Below are 21908 nucleotides of genomic sequence, written 5' to 3' on the forward strand. Positions count from 1 at the left end.
ATGCCAACATACTGATCTGCTGGATCTGCATCAGTTTCTGTATCTACATCAATTAATTCTTGAAGCTCAATTCTGAATGGTGACTCTCTTGAGTTTGCTTCACTTTCATTCCAGCTCCATTTAGCTTCTTCATCAAAAATTACATTTCTAGATGCGATAACTTTCTTTGATTTTGCAAGACAAACTCTATATCCCCTTAGACTACTCACTGTAACCAATAAACACTCCAGTCTCTGATCTATGATCAAGCTTATCTCTGATGTTCTTAGCTATTTGATGATAGCACAAGCTTCCAAATATTCTAAAGTGATCAACTGCAGGTTTCTTGCTGTACCAAGCTTCATAAGAAGTCATAGTTGTTAAGGCCTTTGTTGATAATCTGTTTAACAGATAAAAAACTGTATTACATGCTTCTGCCCAGAATTTCTTTGGAAGAACTTTCTCAAACAAAAGACATCTTGCCATGTCAAGTATAGATCTGTTTTTCCTTTCACTCACCCCATTCTGTTGAGGTGAATAAGGAATTGTAAGCTGATGATGAATGCCCTCTGTTTCAAGAAACTTTTTAAACTATGAGGAAGTATATTCCCCACCATTGTCTGTCCTGAGGCACTTCAGCTTGGAACCAGATTCTCTTTCATCTTTAGCCTTGAACTTAACAAACACCTCAAAGGCATCAAACTTAGATTTTAGAAAATAAATCCAAGTATATCTGCTATAGTCATCAATAAAGATTATAAAATATCTATTACCAGACAAGGATTGTTAAGTCATAGGCCCTGTTACATTTGAACGTACTAGTTCAAGTCTGTTTCTTGCTCTCTTAGAATTGACAGATGGCAAAAGTTTTCTACTTTGTTTACCAAGCTTACAAACACCACACACTGAAGTTGATTGACTGAATTTAGGCAACTTCTCTACCAGCTTCTGAGATTGCAGCAAGTTCATATAGTTATAGCTACAATGACCTAGTCTTCTATGTCAAAGTGATAATGTATCTACATTGCTGCCACTGGCTTGCATACACATTTCAGTCATATTGACATGAAAACATCTATTTTTCATTTGAACATTCATCAATAATTCAACAAAGGGATCATATATGGTACATATATCATTCTTAAATACAAGCACATAATTATTTTCCACCATCTGACCTAAACTCAGCAGATTTTGAGCTATATTAGGTATTAACAGTACACCATGAACATACCTTAGGCTTGAAGATGTGTTGATCCCTACTGTGCCTTCACCCACAACATCAAGATAAACACCATTCCCTATTTTTACTTTTGACCTGTAATGAGTATCCAGATCAGTAAATAAAGAGGGGTTTGGTGTGACATGATTAAAACTGCCACTGTCGAGAAGCCACTGCACACTATCTGAAGAACTGCTTCTTGCAGCCATAAACAGCTGTTCCTCTGAAACCTCAACATTTTCAATAGCATGAGAGACTTCTTCTTTTACTTCAGGTTTGTTCTTACAAACCTTTTCCACATAGCCTAACTACTTGCATGCATTGCACCTTACACCAGGCTTGTACTAGCAATATAACTCAAGATGACTCCTTTTCTTGCAATGAGGACAAACTGAAAATCTGGTTCTCCTATTCTATGCTTTCTTTTCTTGTGAGTTTCCTTTTTGCTTATCCTTTGCATCACTCACATTCTTCTTTGCTGAAGTGTCAGCATGAGCCTTTCTTTTCATTCGAACAGAAAAGGCTAAATCAGCTTTCTCAATTCTTCTAGCAGCTTTCCTATGTTCATCAGCCTCAAGAGCACTCACTAAATCAGTGATAGACAACTCTAAAATATCTTTCACTTATTTCAGAAAAGAAACTACAGCATCAAATCTCTCTGGTAAGCTAATGAGTACTTTATCCACAACCTTTGCATCTATCAAAGACTCTCCCATCAGTCGAATTTGATTCACCAGCTTCATCACCATTGAATAAATTCTTGTATTGATTGACTTTTCTTCATTTGCAGCATTTCATACTGTCTTTTAAGGTTTTGCAAACGCATTTGCTTGCTTCTTGTAGATTCCATAAACTCTTCTTCAAATTTACTCCAAGCCTGCTTAGCTGTTTCACACCTCATAATCTTGTTGAAAATTGACTCTGTAACAACTGATTGTATGAAGGAGAGAGTTCTATATTTCTTAGCTACCTCCTCTTCATATTGCTTCACTTGTGCCAGTGTAGCATTTTCTCTCAAAGGTGGTATTTCAGGATCATTTCCAACAGCATTTCAGAAGTTAACACCTTTAAGGAATGATTTCATTTTGATAGCCCAAATAGGGTACTTAGAACCATAAAAAATAGGTGCATTTTGCTTAGTAATAGTTGAAGTTGACATCTTGATGAAGAGTAGACTATAAATAAGAGAGAAGGAAGGTTATAAATGGCTCAAGGATCGATTATATTGCTCTGATACCATGTAATGAAACTGAGAAAAAGATGAAACTATGACAAAGCAGAGGACTTCTCTGTTATAGAGAAGGAAATAAAAGCAAAATGAGAAAGAGAGAGATTTTCTGGTAAAAACTATATTTCATTCAACATGGATCAAAATAGTTATATAAGATATATGTGGTTAACACCTGTTAACATAAAGAGATAAGTGTTATTAACCAGCCATACACTAAGACACCTCATAAAACTGGTATAGATCACCTAATAACCAGTACAATGAAGCAAAATACATAGTAAAACAAATGAGAAAGTCATTGCATGATGCATGATGAGTCAATGCATGCTTTAACTCTAACAAATACATAGTAAAGTTATTTATAAGATATTATGATATTCAAATAAATACAATGATGGGACTCCTTACTTTGTGTACACCATCATCCCATTCCAAAGAAGCAGAAACTATAGCTTTTTCTGTTGTTCCTTCAATTGTTAGTACAAATGATAGCTTTTGCCTGAGAGATGTGAATGACAGAACATTAGGATTAACTTGTATCTTAAGTGCTCCTGCTGGAGCACTCACTGTTGCTGTATATGTAGACATTGGTGATCCCACATTTGTGACAGTCCTGTTGAAGGTGCGGCTAACTGGTTTCAAGAGTGAGGTAAAAAGTGAAAACGAAGGATAGTTTAGATCCCAAACTGTTCCATTTGTAGCTTCAGAACAAGTAGCATTATCCCTAGTGACTAGTTGTAGAAACCGAGTGCTATATCCTTGTCCGCATAAAAATTTTATGTAGTCAACTTCCTCAGAATCATATACTAGACCAGGATTGACAGCCTTGATAGGATTCAGATGGCTTGAGCCGTATGCAAATTCAGCATCCAAGTTAATACCGAAAATCATAAGGAAGGCTGCAAGGAAACATTCCAATCGGGAAAATTAACTGCAGTCCGTGAGATTTTGTAATTTAGGGAGACAGCAGTGTAGTAGTCATAGCTATTACCGGTGGTCATAAGGGCAGATTTGAGAGCAGCAGGAGACCATGTGGGATGAAATGATTTAACGTAGGCAGCTACTGCAGAAACATGGGGGCAAGCCATTGATGTTCCTGAGATTATGTTGAATGGCTCCAATCTGTTATCGCCTTTAGTTTCAGAAACAGGGGAAATTAAGGACCATGCAGCTAGAATGTGGACTCCTGGTGCAGATAAATCTGGCTGTAATTGTTAACAACAATTTAATGTAATAATCAGTCATATAGAAGGGTATATGTACATAAAGTTTAATTTTTCATCAACTTGCCTTGAGTATGTCAGGTGTAATTGGATTCGGACCCCTTGATGAAAAAGAGACTACATAAGGAGCCAGTGAGTCATTAGCCTCATTACTCTTAAATATAGTTGCAGTTGGGGTACTGTAATTTGTTTCAAGATGATATATGTAAGTGTTAGAAAATCCTTTGTTACCTTTACAATAGAAAGTTGTGTAAAAATTATACTTGATTAATTATATCAAAAAGGAACAGAAAATTTCTTCTTGTGTTGCTACCTTATCGAGTTTATATATGCAAAAATCTTGCTGCCATCAGCCAGATCAAGGTAAGATGCAGGTAAAGGAAACGAGTGAGTATAGTCATTCGGAAGCTGGTCTCACATCACTGTACCAACTGCACCAGCTAAAAAAGGTCCTCTCCCACGGCTTAGCTTATCACAAAGAACAATCTTACCCTTTACCAAATTTTGATCCAGTGAATTCTGATTACAATACCTGTGCTTCAAGAATCAATTCCATAATCAGATATTATGAGTATGATCTTTCTCATACTTGTATTTCCATTTTATGGTCACCCTTATATTAGTTTCAAGCTTCTTATCACTAGATTTTTAAGAAAAAAATGGCTAGGTTTCTGATATTACCTGGCTGAAGACCTTGATGCATTAGGACTGGCTGCATCTCCACCATAAATCATAGGGTACATTTTATTCTGGAGATCAAAGGTATTTATCGATACCCCCTGGATACAAGCCAGATAAGCAAACATATATTCAAACGAAAAGGCATTATAGTTGCAATAATGGATCTAAATGCATTTTATTAACAAGGAAATCCAATTGTGATTGCCCATAGCTTAACTGGTTACTTGACAGTCATATTTCTTTAAAGAGGATCTCTCTGGTTTCACTTCCTCATCTCCAAATTAAACTTAATTAGCAATATTTATTTTTACCTAAGAGGATTGGATCAATATCAATGATATTACCTCATAAATATTACTATTGCCAAGCTGCACCTTGGTGAAAAACTTGCGGTCTATCGTGCTTGCAGCCACAGCAAAGGACCATGGTGAAAAATTTGAGATGGTAGAACGTTCGGGGCCGTCATTACCTGCAGAAATTACTGTCAATACACCATTTTTCATGGCATGAAAGGCTCCGATTGCAATAGGATCTCTGAAGTAGTCTTCAGGACTATGTCCTCCAACTGAAAGAGAAATTATGTCAACCCCATCTGCAATTGCATCGTCAAATGCTGCAAGAATATCAGCATCATTGCAACCATCTGACCAACAAATTTTGTAAGCAGCTATACGTGCTGATGGGACCCCTCCTCGAGCTGTTCCTGAGCCAAAACCAAACAGGCTTGCCCTGTCAACTAACTTCCCTGCTGCTGTTGATGCCGTATGAGTCCCATGGCCATCAGAGTCTCTCGGAGAATTGATGTCATTTGGGCCAAAGAATCCAACACTGCGGTAATATTGTCCACCTATGATCTTACTGCATTTGGATAGCAATATTTGTCAGACAAGTCAAGCACTAATCAGACTGATGACTCTCCAAGACCATATACAAATTTATATTCATGTTTTTGAGATGCATACTTGTTGCAAGTGAAATTGCCACCTGCAGTTTGGCAACTGCCTTTCCATTTCTTGGGAGGTGGACCAAGTCCTTGGTCATTAAAGCTTTCAGATTTAGGCCAAATCCCGGTGTCTAAAACCCCAATGATAACATCACTTTCCAGATCTGCTCTTTCGACTTGTTGGGAGAAGCCCATAAAGTCCCATGATCTTGTTGTATGGAGGTTTTTCTTTTCATTCGGAAACACAGATACTACACCATTCATTCCTAAAACGTCCAAAGATGGGTTAAACAGTTTCAAGAAACAAATATCATGGTGAAATTATACTCACTTACCAGCCATTTTCCCTACCTCTTCCTCCGTTAGCTCCACCACAAACCCATTAAAACTCCTTTTGTAGCTGTAGAGCACTGACTTCTTAATAACATCACTGCATTCATTCCATTTGAATAGTCAAGTCAATGCCTCATCAATGTAAATGTGACAGCGATGAGTATTTCCTTATACCTGCCATAGACATGTTGTAGCATGCTGCTATGAAGCAAGTAAGTGGAAGTTCCATCACTAGGCTGGTCTCCCATGTACACAATATAGCTCTACAAGTTCAAAGGTACAAAAACAAAGTTCATCAAAAAAAGAGAAATAAGTTAAAGCCATGATTGTTTTAGGCATGATCGGATATGATGAAGCAGATGACTGAAAAAATATGCAAATGGAAAACCCAATTAATCAATATACATAAATATTGCCTTTCTATTGGTATTGGATTGAGAATGAGATGTTGCCCTGTTAGTAAGCAGAGCCAAGAGAACGCCATGGAGTAGAAGGCGGGGAAGAAGATATTTTCTGCCTTTCATTATTGGAAGAATGGTTTCATACAGACTTTTCCAAGTACCAGGCTGGAAAATGTGTTTTGTCCAAGTGTTTGCTATGCATATTTATAGATTCAATAACTGAGAATTTTCTTCTGTCAAGATTTTTTTTCTTATGGATATGAATATCCCAAGTTTAACAACCATTTATATGGATTTTTATAGACATGCAATTATTAAATTGGAACCACCAAAATGATGTAAGCACTTGACCTTGACCTCGACTTTTGACAGTCTTGCCCAGAAGAAGGGTAATGCTTGAAGTGAGGGCCTAGGAACCTTCCTCACTGGCTAATGAAGAAAAAAGTTTAACACGCCACTTTAATATAATATACCCATTTCCTAAAACTAAAGTCTGTATTTAAATTGTCCCAAAATTAAAGTTACATGTTTATTTGCAGTGTCATAGGCTCACAGCCACTTTTCCACATTTGTTCTTCTTCTATCACAACAAGACCAGGGAATTTGCAGTGTGAAAAGAAAAGAGTACTACTTATGAAAGACTAGCTTTGAATTCAAAGTGTTTTAGTAGAAGAGAAAAAGGATATATTATTAAAAATTTTTGATAATTCATAACTATGATATTGAAACAAATGCAGTGATGGGACTCCTGACTTTATGTACGCCATCATCTGTTGCGATTTTAAGAGTTTTAGCAATGAACAAGCAGAAGTAGGAAGAACAGAGAATGAAGAATCTGGAAAAACAAATTGGGGAGCACAAAACAGAGGCTCTCACACACATTTCATCTATTCATATTCCTTTATATACTGAGTGATTAACAAGAAATAACCAAGAGATTAGCAACCGTAGAGAATCTCGAAGAAAGAGAATGAAAACGGTTGGCTATGCACTGCAATCCATGTATTGGTTTCAGTGCCAGGCAACGGCTACAAACCGGGAAGAAAAACACCTGGCTTAACAGCCAACAGACATCAAAACACAAGCTGTGTTTAACAAAGTGAAACAAGAAACGACATAGGCTAAAGTCGTATCACTTAAAACAGTAAAATGAATTAAATGAAACGACACTCAAACTTGGAGTTTTAACTGCTGAAGTGAAGAAACGGCATCGTACTGTACATCCTTCTTCTTCTTCTCCCTTATTCAGCCTCTGACTCTTCCCGCCAAGTCTGCTCCTTAAATCTCCAGAATTGTGATCATCTTCCAACATCATCCCATACCAAGGAAGCAGAAACTATAGATTTATCTATTGTTCCTTCAATGGTTAGTGAAAATGGTAGCTTCTGCCCGAGAGATTTGAATGACAGAACATTAGGATTAGCTTGGATTTTAAGTGCTCCTGCTAGGGAAGTCACTTTTGCTCTGTATATAGACCATGTGGGATGAAATGATTTAACGTAGGCAGCTGCTGCAGAAACATGGAGGCAAGCCATTGATGTTCCTGAGATTATGTTGAATGGCTCAAATCTGTTATCGCCTTTAGTTTCAGAAACAGAGGAAATTAAGGACCATGCAGCTAGAATGTGGACCCCTGGTGCAGATAAATCTGGCTGTAATTGTTAACAACAATTTAATGTAATAATCAGTCATATAGAAGGGTATATGTACATAAAGATTAATTTTCCATCAACTTACCTTGAGTATGTCAGGTGTAATTGGATTCGGGCCGCTTGATGAGCAAGAGACTACATAAGGAGCCAATGAGTCATTAGCCTCCTTACTCTTAAATATAGTTGCAGTTAGGGTACCGCAACTTATGTTGAAAGTGTATAACTATCTGTTAGATGATCTTCATTTATGATAGAAAGGGGTATAAATTTATACTCAATGAAATTGACAAAATGAAAATCTTGTGTTCCTACCTTGTCGAGTTTACATATACAAAAATCTTGCTGCCATCAACCAGATCAAGGTAAGACGCAGGCAAAGGAAACAAGCTAGCATCATCATTTGGAGCATTGTCTCGCAGCAATGTACCAACTGCACCAGCACGGAGTGGTTCTCTCCCGGAGACAAACCTATCACAAAGAACAATTTTACCCTTCACCAAATTGCGGTCCAACGAGTTCTGAAGGCAATTCCTGTGATTTAAGAATCAATCCGATAATCAGATGTCATGTTTTATGTTTCTCATACTTATATTTGGCATTTAAACAAGAAATAATGTCTACTCAAATCTTTTTGTTCTTGGCCGTTTGTGTGAGTATGGATATCAGAAGCATTTCTGTTTACTGATGACTCTCATTTTTGTCAACATGCACACCATGAAAGAATGGAAGATGTTTCTGATATTACCTGGATGAAGCCCATGTAAAGTTTCCAGTCGTGTTGGGTGCACTTCCACCATGAATTATAGGGTACATTTCATTCTTGAGATCAAATGTATTTATTGATACACCCTAGACAAAGGCCAGATAAACAAATGTTCAGAATCTAGCTTAACTGGTTACTTCGGTAGTCAACTAGTCATACTTCTTTTTAAAAGGATCTATCTGGTTTTAATTCCTTGTTTCCAAACCCTCTAAAAGTTTTGCTTTTACTTGATAGGATAGGGACAATTAATGGCATTACCTCATAAATCATATTGTTCCCAAGCTGGACCTTGGTGAAAAACTTTCGGTCTATGGTGCTAGCAGAGAGGGTGTAATACCCCTCACAAAAAAAAAAAAAAAAACTAAATAAATAATAAAATAAAAAAGACTTTTTAAAATAAAGTAGATATATTTTAGTTGATGTTAGATTATATTATTACATTTAAAAGAAAATCAATCAATCTTACCTCATCTTATAAAAAAAATCAGTTAATCTTATCATATTTTAAAATAAAAGTAATAAGTTTTATCTCAACAGTTTAAAAAAAAAGGTAAAAAGCTCATGTCAGTTTATTTCATTAGACTCAAACGATAGGCAATCAGAAGAGTTTAACACCAAAGAAGAAGAAAGACAGAGGAAAAGGAAAAGTATTCAAGGGATTGCTGATTAAGGTATATTTAGGGTTGTATTTTCATAGTTTAGACAAAAAAACCCTAAATTAATTATATTTTCTTATCTTTTATTCAAATTTGGCACTTTTTCGATGACTTTTCGATGGTATGATGGGTACCAATGGAAAGGTCTTGAAAAGATCTTTCCAATGATTTTTGTAGCATCTTGTTTGGTTTTGCGGTTAAGAATATACGAATTTTTGAAGTTAATTAGAAACCTAGTTTTCAACAGTTTGACAACCCAACTTTGGGTGACTGGAACTCTATATTCCGGTAACATTTTTGGTTGTTTCTTTGAGGGTTTTTGTAGTATGAAATGAAATGTTTAATTTGACGTTAATGACTCGGTTAGGGGCTTCCTGTGTTAAGAGAATTAAAGCCTCAAAGTACACTCAATGATACTGAAAACCCAAAAATTTGAGTTTATTTTATGATTTTGATATTTTTGGCTTTCGAAACTTGAGAATTTTGTGTTCTTTTTAATCTAAACAGATTTTGGTGTTGTAGTACGATATGAATACTTCATATTGGTGTTGATTTTATCACTGAAAATAGTTCAGGTTAAAAGTTATGAGAGCTTATGACCATCCAAATTCTGAAAATTTCAAAAAATAAAAAATTTCTTTTAAATTTTTTTAAAATTTGATTTTAATTAATATGTGATAAATTCTATTGTAAACTTCATGAATATTGGATATGAGATTTCTACTGCATTTTTATATCAAAAAGTGTGTATCTTTATATTTTATAAATTTATTTCTTAAATTACTAGATTTTATTAAAATATCAAAAATTTATGAAAAATTATAAATATGATTTTTATGAATGAAATTAGTGTTATCTTTCTATATGAAATTAGAATCCTTATTGATTTTATGATTTAAGTTTAATTCTCAACTTTATTGAAAATTTTATTAATTCAAAAATATATATAATAATAAAATATTACCTTATTAATCGAAATATTTTTAAATTGTAATAGAAGTCGCTACACACCCTAGTTACTTAAGATGGCCAATGGAAGTCACCTTTAAGGATTTATTTGCAAATTCAGTTTTAATTTTGTATGTATTTTCTTTTTTTATTAAGCTACTAAGAGGATTTTTTGATTTGCTACTTGAAAGTGAAATTGAAAAAATCAAGTAAGTGACTTATATCCCTTCGATGTTCTCACACCTTAAAAATTAACCTCAATGTGAATTTGAATTTCATATATTATGTACAATATGTTTTGTCCTATGGTTTGTAAAAATCGGATTTAGTATGCAAAATATATATACATGGTTTTCGTATGTTGGATCTTAGAATGTGAAATTTTTGTGAAATATGATTTCAGATTTTAAAATATGAATATGATTGTTGTCTAGCATATGCATATATGATTATCTTAGTGATTACATATGTAACTACTTAATTTGAAATAAATATACTTTTGATGTGCACGATATGTGTTTTATGAAACTGAATATTACCATTGTGTGAATTTGGGTAATCTAAAAATATATGTTTCTGTTTTGTGTCCTAGTATGGCTATTCTCTAACCCCATCAATGGAGGTTAAATGTTGACCATGTCGACATATATTCTGTGATTAGATATCGATCTCCCAACCGCACCACTTGTTACAAAATAGGAGTATTTGTGATATCTGTTCAGTGCAGCCAATGGTTGCTTTTGATATAATTCTGACTTGTGCCACCGGGGTTAATTGTGGATTTATTTCTGACCTATGTTATGGGGGTTAAGTGTGGTCGTAGAATGTTGCAGGAAACAACTAAAATTTCAAATATTTGTGAAATATGTTTGTTATGTTATCTGAAATTAGAAATTTTAAAGCATATGATTCTAAATAAGATTACCTAATATTTTTGTTTTGATATTTATATTAATGACATTTTGGCCTAAATATTTTAAGCATGCTTAATCCGGGTGAAGGGATGTTAGTTACTTGCTAAGTAGTTGGACTCACTCCTTTTTTTAAATTTTTTTCAGGTTGTGATTTGGTCAACCACACGGGAATTTCGAGGGTGATGTTTAATCTAGTAGCATTTAAATTATCTAAGATTTATTTAAATATTATGAACATCGAGCCATCTTAATTAGTATTCAAACTTTTATCTTGACATAATAGCTTTACGGTTTTGAAGGCTTAATTCTGAATATTGTCGAATTATGATCTTTTGAATTTCTACCGACAGATTTAGTTTTATAAATCACTAAATTCTTCAAATATTTTAGTCTCTTTTAAATAGTGTTATAAGGTATATGTATTAAAGCTTTGCATGTATGTAAGATTACATCTTACAAGTATGTGACGTCAATCGTGCGTGTTAGAAAATTAGTAGAAGAAAAGAGAAGAAAGTAAGGCTTGAGGCGTGCTGTAACACACTTTCTTTAAAAAGTTGTTGCCTACTATGGGGATTCGCAGACAATGACTCTCCAGGATACAACAAGACTTTTTGCAGAATGTTTTTTAATGAATTCTGATTTGGAAGTATGTTCTTTTATAGACACTGACAGGTTGTGTCTGTTGTCTTTCAACAGATGCGTTCTTTTTATTTTCAACAAATGTGTCTGTACTGTTTTAACAGATGTGTCTGTTGTATTTCAATAGACGTATCTATAACTTTCAAAAGTTGTGTTTATTGTAAATACTTATTATTTATTTATTTTTATTTTATTATTTTTTAAGAGTTATATTTATTCTTAAATAGTCACACCTGAATACTTATCTTCCAACAAATATTACAAACTATTCAACAATCCCCTGCTAGTTTGTAATATTAATAATACTATGTATAATAGAAAGTATCTTAAAGATTTGAACTTTCTATTAGTGTAGAAATTTTAAAGTTAAGATGAAGTTATTGGTATCACAAGGATTGAACCTTAACTCCTTATGTCATAATCGAAAATATCGCACGCATAGTTTTTTTTTTTTTTTTAAGATTCTGCCAACTGCTTTAGCACTTATATGGCCTTGTGGTAATCCTGGTTTCATGAATATTTATAAGAATAAACCCTCTTAATTCTTGGTTGGAGCGCGCCACTCCAATATTCATATAGGTGAAATTTGTATGTATGTCCCTATTACTACAGGCATTTGATGTTTCCATTAAGAGCATTTTGCTCATCCTTTTCTCATAACAGTCGCACTAAATGTTCTAGAATGAGGCTATTTGAATATTCTAGAATGAGGCTATTTAATATAAAATTCAGTGCATAATGATAGCATATAGTAACTTGTTATTACCCATTAAACTTTTATTGTTAATTTTGCTAACTCAAAGTTGGGTTTCCATTATTAATGCTTTTAATTCAAGGGTTTTAGCCCCATTTCAGTAAAAGTTGACTTTATAGCCTCTCTTGGCAAAGTTTTGGTAAGTGGATCAGCCAAATTCTTGCAAGATTTAACATAAACTATTGTTATAATGTCATTTGAAATTAATTCTCTTATATAGGCATGTCGCAGACTCATGTGTCTAGACTTTCCATTATAAATCTTATTATGGGCTACACACATTGTAGCCTCACTGTCACAATATATAGAAATGGCTGACATTGGTTGTGGCCACAACTTTATATCTAATAACAAATTTCTCAGCCATTTTGCTTCTTTTCCAATAGCTACTAACGCTAAAAATTTCGATTCCATTGTGGAATACGTAATACAAGTCTGCTTCTTAGATGCCCAACTAATGTCACCACCTCCTAAAGTAAAAATCCATCATGATGTGGATTTATTGTGATCAATACTAGTTATCCAACTAGCATAAAAAAATCCTTTTAATGCACTAGGAAAACCATTGTAACAAATTTCCAAATTTTTTGTTTTCTTTAAATATCCAAGTACTCTAGTAATAGCCTTCCAATGATCCTTGCTAGGTTTACTTGTAAACCTTGAAAGTTTACAAATAGCAAAGGCTATATCAGGTCTAGTACAATGCGTAACATACATAATGCTGCCTATGACACTAGCATATTCTAATTGTGCCATAACTCTTTCACAATTCTTAGTCAATTTTATACTCGAATCATAAGGACTATTAAACTCTTTGATTTTCAAATGACTATATTTGTGAAGAATTTTCTCTATGTAATGTGATTGATTTAATGAAATCACATTTTGATCTCTTTTGACCTTAATTCCCAAAATTGTGTCAACTTCATTAAGATCTTTCATTTTGAAAAATGAAGTCAAATATTTCTTGGTTTCAACAACTCCAAGCATATTTGTACTAAAGATCAACAAATCATCTACATAAAGACATATGATTACGCCATAGCCTTTTGTAAATTTAGAGTAAATGCATTTATCTGCATTATTATGTACAAATCTATTTGAAAGTATAGTACTATTAAACTTTTCATGCCATTGCTTTGGAGCTTGTTTTAATCCATAAAGAGATTTGATTAGTTTACAAACCTTCATTTCATTTTCAGGAAGTATAAAACCTTCAGGTTGCTCCATATATATTTCTTCATTAAGATCTCCATTTAAGAAGGCAGTTTTAACATTCATTTGATTTACATGTAATTTATGAATGGAAGCCAAAGCCAAAAGTGTTCTTATGGATGTTATTCTTGCTACCAAGGCGTAAGTATCAAAATAATCTATGCCTTTTTTTTGCGTAAAACCTTTGGCAACTAGTCTAGCTTTAAAGGTTTGCACTGAACCATTTGTGTTATATTTTCTTCTAAATACCCATTTACAACCTATGGGTTTTGATCCAGGAGGAAGATCAATCAAAACCCATGTTTTGTTTGATAAGATTGAATTCATTTCATCATTTATTGCTTCTTTCCAAAAAGCTACATCCCTTGAAGATATAGCTTTTTTAAATGTTTTTGGATTATCTTCAACGTTTAACAAAATAGGTATCTTTTTACACACTTTGGTTTTACTTCCTTCCATAAGGAATGCTAATGCTTGTGAGTCAACAAAATCTGGATCTAAGTGCTTTCTTTTTATAGCTCTTTGACTTCTTCTCAGCTCAATTTGAGTATCATCCCTTTTTCTTTTACTGAATGTATTATGAGAAGTCATATCACTTTGGTCACAACTTGGAATTAAGACATTTTGTTCATAATCTTTATTATTATAGTTATACATAAATTTATTTTCAATAAATTCAACATGTATAAACTCTACAATAATATTTGATTGTAAATCTAAAATTTTATATGCTTTAGAATGTTGGGCATAGCTAACAAAAATGCCTTTTATTGCTCTGGGTTCAAGCTTTGTTCTTTGTGATTCAGAAACTTTATAAAAAGCCAAGCACCCCCACAATTTAAGATATTCCAAGTTTGGTTTTCTTCCATTCCAAAGTTCATAAAGTGAGACCTTAATATTTTTGGAAGGAACTTTATTCAGTATATGACATGCTGTTAATAAGACTTCTCCCCATAAATCGTGTGATAGATGTGCATTTAATAACATAGCATTTGTCATATCAACCAAAGTTCTATTTTTCCTTTCAGCTAATCCATTTTGTTGTGCTGAATAAGGAGCACTTTTTTTATGTATCAAACCATTTTCTTCACAAAAATTATCAAATTTTGTAGGAAAATATTCTCCTCTTCTATCACTTCTTAGAATTTTGATTTTTCTACTTTTTTGGTTTTCCACAACACATTTATATTCTTTAAATTTCTGAAAAGCTTCATGTTTTGTTTTAATTAAATAGACATAAGTGAACCTAGAATAATCATCTATGAAAGTTATAAAATATCTTTTTCCTCCTCTAGTTAACTTTCCATTTAATTCACATATATTAGAATGCACAATATCTAATAATTATGAGTTTCTTTTTACACTACGAAAAGGTTTCTTTGTCATTTTTGCTTGTATACATATTTCATATTTTTCCTAGTGCTCATGTTTGCATGCAATATAACCATATTTAGACATAAATTTCATGGAACCAAAATTTAAGTATTCTAATCTAGCATGCCATAATAAAGAATTAGACTTAATAGTATAAGCAGAAATTATATTTATTTCATCAATACTGAACTTGTACATGCTATTACAAAAGTATCTTTTTCCTACAAATAGGCCACCCTTGGATACTATTACATTATCAGATTCGATTACAATTTTAAAACCTTTCTTTGCAAGCAAAGAAGCAAAAACTAAATTCTTTCGAATTTTAGGAACATGGAATACATTAAGTAATGTCAACTTTTGTCCAGAAGTGAAGTTCAACTCAACAGTCCCTTTTCCTTCAACTTTGGTTGTAACATGATTTCCCATCAAAATATTTTCTGATTTATTAATTTTCATGTATGTCTTGAACAAGTTTTTGTCATTGCATACATGAATTGTAGCACCAGAATCTAGCGACCAATCTTTACTTTTATTGGAATCAACAGCCATGTTCAATTCTATTACCATTCCAATATTCATTGTCGAAACCATAGCAACCAATTCATTGACAGCCTCTTCTATTATGTTTGCTTTTTCAAGATTTATAGAACCAAAATTCTTTCCTGCCTTCCTTGATCTGCATTCACTAATCATATGGCCTTTCTTTCCACAATGGAAACATTTTATATTTTTCTTATCTTTTTTCTTAAAGGCCTATCTTGAAACTTTCTATGCAAATGACTTGAATTTCATAGAATTCTTTCCAAAATTTTTAGAATTCTGACTCACAAGATTCACCTTTGAATCAGAGGGCTGAAATAGCGTATCATGAGCACGTGTTTCACATTCTATTTGCATCTGAGTCATGAATTGCTCTATTGATAGAGACTCCATAGAATGCAGAACCTTTTTTCTATAGTTATTCCAAGATTGAGGCAATTTAGAAAGAATTGCACCTATTTATAGCGCATCAGGAACCTTAACCTCAAGGTCTTTTAGTTTTGAACTAAAATTTGTAAATCATGTACTTGATCCATGATAGGCAGATTGTCACTTATCTTAAACTCAAAATACTTTAAAGATAAAAATTTGTTAGTACCTATTTTTTCGTTTTTATAGGTAGTTTCCAAGGTTTCTCAAATTTCTTTTGGAGTTTTCAGATTGGAGTAGATATCATATAGATGATCTGTCAAAGTGTTTGAAATGTGTCCACGACATATCAATTCATCTTCTTCACATTTTTTTCTCTCTGCCTTTTGTGCATCAGAGTCTTCAACAGTCAGTTCTGGAAGTACAGTAAGAGTTAGATCTAGAACATAATAAACCTTCAAGGCTGTGAGCAAAAACACCATCTTATCTCTCCAGCGGGTGAAATTGGTTCCATCAAACCGATCAAGTTTGATGAATTCTTGATTCATAAGTTGAAATCTTGAATTTGAATTAGACTTCATTGAACACAACTCTTTAAAATTGTTAGAAAATTAGTAGAAGAAGAAAAGAGAAGAAAGTAAGGCTTGAGGCGTGCTGTAACATACTTTCTTTAAAGAGTTGTTGCCTACTATGGGGATTCGTACTATGAGGATTCGTAGACAAGGACTCTCCAGGATACAACAAGCCTTTTTGCAGAATGTTTTTTAATGAATTCTGATTTGAAAGTATGTTCTTTTATAAACAGTAACAGGTTGTGTTTGTTGTCTTTCAACATATGCGTTTTTTTTATTTTCAACAGATGTGTCTGTACTGTTTTAACAGATGTATCTGTTGTATTTCAACAGATGTATCTATAACTTTCAATAATTGTGTTTATTGTAAATACTTATTATTTATTTATTTTTATTTTATTATTTTTTAAGAGTTATATTTATTCTTAAATAGTCACACCTGAATACTTATCTTCCAACAAATATTACAAACTATTCAATAGTGCGTTGGGGTTTGGGGCGTGACAGAGGGGCCATGACGAAAAATTGGTGATGGTTGCACGGTCAGGACCCTGATTACCTGCAGAGTTTACTGTCAACACGCCGTTTCTCATGGCACGAAACGCTCCAATTGCAATAGAATCGTTGAAATAGTCTTTAGGAGTTGCTGCTCCTACTGAAAGAGATATAATGTCAACCCCATCTGCAATTGCTTCATCAAAAGCTGCCAGAATGTCAGCATCATAACAACCATCAGACCAGCAAATCTTGTACAAGGCAATACGTGCCGATGGAACCCCTCCAAGAGCTGTTCCCAAGGCAAAACCAAACAGGCTTGCCCTGTTAACCAACCCTCCGGCTGCTGTTGATGCAGTATGAGTCCCATGGCCACTAGTATCTCGAGGAGAAACAATGTCATCTGGGCCAAATAACCCATCGCTCCGGTAATGCTGTGCTCCAATGATCTTACTGCATTTGGATTCCGGACAGCAATATTTGTCAAACTTCAGACAGTACTTTGACTGACTCTCCAAAGACTATAATAACAAATATTTATGTAAGATGCATACTTGTTGCAAGTGAAATTGCCACCTGCTGTTTGACAATTGCCTTTCCATTTGCTGGGAGGTGGACCAAATCCTTTGTCATTAAAACTTTCAGATTCCGGCCAGATTCCAGTGTCTAAAACTCCAATGATTACATCACTTTCCGAAGCTGATCTTTCCACTTATTGGGAGAACCCCTTGACGTCCCATGACCTTGTTGTATGGAGGTCTCTCTTTTCATTCGGAAACACAGATACCACACCATTCATTCCTGAACGTCGAAAGATGGTGTTAACTGATTTCAAGAAAACTATTAGAAAAGTGATCTTCATTTGGATGATGAAAAGCTGAGTTGGTTGTTGAAGAGGAGAAAACCAGATAGCGGGCTGCAACGGTAACTTGAAGTTCTGAAGTAGCGATTGGTGTCAAAACGCAGCAAGCAGGAGTCGTTTTTACTTTACTGAATTTTTTGTTAATGAAACGTTGCAGGAGTCTGTCGTTTTACTGAGTCTTCTTTTATGTTGTTACTCATACGATGTCGTTTACTATTTCTTGTAAGGCTTTAAGCCAAGTTTGGTTCAGTTTCTTATGTGCTCAGACTTATTAGGACTTCAGGTTTAGAGCTGGGCTTCAGCTGCCTGATGTTCATGTAATCTTTTTCTTCATCATTTCTTCTGTAAAGCTGCAATTTCACTTTCCCAAAAAACGAAATGGTGAAAGATTCATATGAGTTTATTGCATTGATGAGGGTAAATACATAGTAAAGTTATTTATAAGATACTATGATATTTCAAATAAATACAATGATGGGACTCCTCACTTTGTGTACACCATCATCCCATTCCAAAGAAGCAGAAACTATAGCTTTATCTGTTGTTCCTTCAATTGCTAGCTCAAATGATAGCTTTTGCCCGAGAGATGTGAATGACAGAACATTAGGATTAACTTGTATCTTAAGTGCTCCTGATGGAGCAGTAACTGTTGCTGTATATGTAGACATTGGTGATCCCACATTTGTGACAGTCCTGTTGAAGGTGCGGCTAACTGGTTTCAAGGGTGAGGTAAAAAGAGCAAACGAAGGATAGTTTAGATCCCAAACTGTTCCATTCGTAGCTTCAGAACAAGTAGCATTATCCCTAGTGACTAGTTGTAGAAACCGAGTGCTATATCCTTGTCCGCATAAAAATTTTATGTAGTCAACTTCCTCAGAATCATATACCAGACCAGGATTGACAGCCTTGATAGGATTCAGATTGCCTGAGCCGTATGCAAATTCAGCATCCAAGTTAATACCAGAACTCATAGGGAAGGCTGAAAGGAAACATTCCAATCGGGAAAATTAACTGCAGTCAGTGAGATTCTGTAGTTTAGGGAGACAGTAGTAGAGTAGTACTCATAGCTATTACCGGTGGTCATAAGGGCAGATTTGATAGCAGCAGGAGACCATGTGGGATGAAATGATTTAACGTAGGCAGCTGCTGCAGAAACATGGGGGCAAGCCATTGATGTTCCTGAGATAATGTTGAATGGCTCGAATCTGTTATCGCCTTTAATTTCAGAAACAGGGGAAATTAAGGACCATGCGGCTAGAATGTGGACTCCTGGTGCAGATAAATCTGGCTGTAATTGTTAACAACAATTTAATGTAATAATCAGTCATATAGAAGGGTATATGTACATAAAGATTAATTTTTCATCAACTTACCTTGAGTATGTCAGGTGTAATTGGATTTGGACCCCTTGATGAGAAAGAGACTACATAAGGAGCCAGTGAGTCATTAGCCTCATTACTCTTAAATATAGTTGCAGTTGGGGTACTGTAATTTGTTTCAAGAAGATATAGATAAGTGTTAGAAAATTTTTTGTTACCTTTACAATAGAAAGTTGTGTAAAAACTATACTTGATTAATTATATAAAAAAGGAACAGAAAATTTCTTCTTGTGTTGCTACCTTGTCGAGTTTATATATGCAAAAATCTTGCTGCCATCAACCAGATCAAGGTAAGATGCAGGTAAAGGAAACGAGCGAGCATTGTCATTCGGAAGCTGGTCTCGCATCACTGTACCAACTGCACCAGCAGAAAAAGGTCCTCTCCCCCGGCTTAGCGTATCACAAAGAACAATCTTACCCTTTACCAAATTTTGATCCAGTGAATTCTGAAAGCAAAACCTGTGCTTCAAGAATCAATTCCATAATCAGATATTATGAGTATGATCTTTCTCATACTTGTATTTCCATTTAATGGTAAGTCTTATATTAGTTTCAAGCTTCTTATCACTAGATTTTTAAGAAAAAATGGCTTGGTTTCTGATATTACCTGGCAAAAGACCTTGTTGCATTAGGACTGGCTGCATCTCCACCATAAATCATAGGGTACATTTTATTCTGGAGATCAAAGGTGTTTATCGATACCCCCTGGATACAAGCCAGATAAGCAAACATATATTCAAACGAAAAGGCATTATAGTTGCAATAATGGATCTAAATGCATTTTATTAACAAGGAAATCCAATTGTGATTACACATAGCTTAACTGGTTACTTGACAGTCATACTTCTTTAAAGAGGATCTCTCTGGTTTCACTTCCTCATCTCCAAATTAAACTTAGTTAGCAATATTTATTTTTACCTAGGAGGATTGCATCAATATCAATGATATTACCTCATAAATCTTACTGTTGCCAAGCTGCACCTTGGTGAAAAACTTGCGGTCTATCGTGCTAGCAGCCACAGCAAGGGACCATGGTGAAAAATTTGAGATGGTAGAACGTTCGGGGCCATCATTTCCTGCAGAAATTACTGTCAATACACCATTTTTCATGGCATGAAAGGCTCCGATTGCAATAGGATCTCTGAAGTAGTCTTCAGGACTATGTCCTCCAACTGAAAGAGAAATTATGTCAACCCCATCTGCAATTGCATCGTCAAATGCTGCAAGAATATCAGCGTAATCGCAACCATCTGACCAACAAATTTTGTAAGCAGCTATACGTGCTGATGGGACCCCTCCTCGAGCTGTTCCTGAGCCAAAACCAAACAGGCTTGCCCTGTCAACTAACTTCCCTGCTGCTGTTGATGCCGTATGAGTCCCATGGCCATCAGAGTCTCTCGGAGAATTGATGTCATTTGGGCCAAAGAATCCAACACTGCGGTAATATTGTCCACCTATGATCTTACTGCATTTGGATAGCAATATTTGTCAGACAATTCAAGCACTAATCAGATTGATGACTCTCCAAGACCATATACAAATTTATATTCATGTTTTTAAGATGCATACTTGTTGCAAGTGAAATTGCCACCTGCAGTTTGGCAACTGCCTTTCCATTTCTTGGGAGGTGGACCAAGTCCTTGGTCATTAAAGCTTTCAGATTCAGGCCAAATCCCGGTGTCTAAAACCCCAATGATAACATCACTTTCCAGAGCTGCTCTTTCAACTTGTTGGGAGAAGCCCATAAAGTCCCATGATCTTGTTGTATGGAGGTTTTTCTTTTCATTCGGAAACACAGATACTACACCATTCATTCCTAAAACGTCCAAAGATGGGTTAAACTGTTTCAAGAAACAAAGATCATGGTGAAATCATGCTCACTTACCAGCCATTTTTCGTGCCTCTTCCTCCGTTAGCTCCACCACAAACCCATTAAAACTCCTTTTGTAGCTGTATAGCACTGACTTCTTAATAACATTACTGCATTCATTCCGTTTGAATAGTCAAGTCAATGTTTCGGCAATGCAAATGTGACAGCAATGAGTATTTCCTTATACCTGCCATAGACATCTTGTAGCATGCTGCTATGAAGCAGGGAAGTGGAAGTTCCATCACTAGGCCGGTCTCCCATGTACACAATATAGCTCTACAAGTTCAAAGGTACAAAAACAAAGTTCATCAAAAAACGAGAAATAAGTTAAAGCCATGATTGTTTTAGGCATGATCGGATATGATGAAACAGATGACTGAAAAAATATGCAAATGGAAAACCCAATTAATCAATATACATAAATATTACCTTTCTATTAGTATTGGATTGAGAATGAGATGCTGCCCTGCTAGTAAGCAGAGCCAAGAGAACGCCATGGAGTAGAAGGCGGGGAAGAAGGTATTTTCTGCCTTTCATTATTGGAAATATGGTCTTATACAGACTTTTCCAAGTACCAGGCTGGAAAATGTGTTTTGTCCAAGTGTTAGCTATGCATATTTATAGATTCAATAAATGAGAATTTTCTTCTGTCTAGATTTTTTTTCTTATGGATATGGATATCCCAAGTTCAACAACCATGCATATGGATTTTAATAGACATGCAATTATTAAATTGGAACCACCAAGATGATGTAAGCACTTGACCTCGACCTCGACCTTGACCTCGACCTCGACTTTTGACAGTCTTGCCCAGAAGAAGGGTAATGCTTGAAGTGAGGACCTAAGAACTTTCCTGACTAGCTACTGAAGAAAAAAGTTAAACAAGCCAC

At 34.8% G+C, this 21908-nt stretch overlaps 1 protein-coding gene and 2 pseudogenes across 2 annotated transcripts; all 3 read right to left on the reverse strand.

The window, feature by feature from the left end:
- Positions 1–2607: 2607 nt before the first annotated feature.
- Positions 2608–6174, reverse strand: LOC18585996 (cucumisin-like; annotated as a pseudogene). Its single transcript, XR_016023215.1, has 10 exons — positions 6029–6174; positions 5787–5875; positions 5615–5709; positions 5299–5545; positions 4681–5194; positions 4337–4434; positions 3969–4187; positions 3723–3834; positions 3424–3637; positions 2608–3331 (listed from the first exon to the last, which is right to left on the reverse strand). The product of XR_016023215.1 is annotated as a cucumisin-like (transcript).
- Positions 6175–7311: 1137 nt separating this feature from the next.
- LOC18585995 (cucumisin-like) lies at positions 7312–18022 on the reverse strand (annotated as a pseudogene).
- A 126-nt stretch (positions 18023–18148) lies between these two features.
- Positions 18149–21614, reverse strand: LOC18585997 (cucumisin-like). The gene is made up of 10 exons (XM_007009106.3): positions 21448–21614; positions 21206–21294; positions 21034–21128; positions 20718–20964; positions 20100–20613; positions 19756–19853; positions 19389–19607; positions 19143–19254; positions 18844–19057; positions 18149–18748 (listed from the first exon to the last, which is right to left on the reverse strand). The coding sequence occupies exons 1-10, from the start codon at positions 21553–21555 to the stop codon at positions 18228–18230; spliced, it is 2217 nt and encodes a 738-aa protein (XP_007009168.3). The 5' UTR covers positions 21556–21614; the 3' UTR covers positions 18149–18227.
- Positions 21615–21908: the final 294 nt, after the last annotated feature.

The sequence above is a fragment of the Theobroma cacao genome, chromosome 10 (genome assembly GCF_053813885.1).
Source record: "Theobroma cacao isolate CCN51 chromosome 10, ASM5381388v1, whole genome shotgun sequence".
In the NCBI taxonomy this organism is placed as follows: Eukaryota; Viridiplantae; Streptophyta; class Magnoliopsida; order Malvales; family Malvaceae; genus Theobroma; species Theobroma cacao.

Bases quoted from the DNA above. Each gene is read 5' to 3' on its own strand.
- LOC18585997 (XM_007009106.3), bottom strand. From the start codon at position 21,555: ATGAAAGGCAGAAAATACCTTCTTCCCCGCCTTCTACTCCATGGCGTT. The intron at 21,129-21,205 runs GTATAAGGAAAT...GAATGAATGCAG, and splicing joins CTACAAGATGTCTATGGCAG to TAATGTTATTAAGAAGTCAG. The intron at 19,608-19,755 runs GTAATATCAGAA...CTTGAAGCACAG, and splicing joins GCAACAAGGTCTTTTGCCAG to GTTTTGCTTTCAGAATTCAC.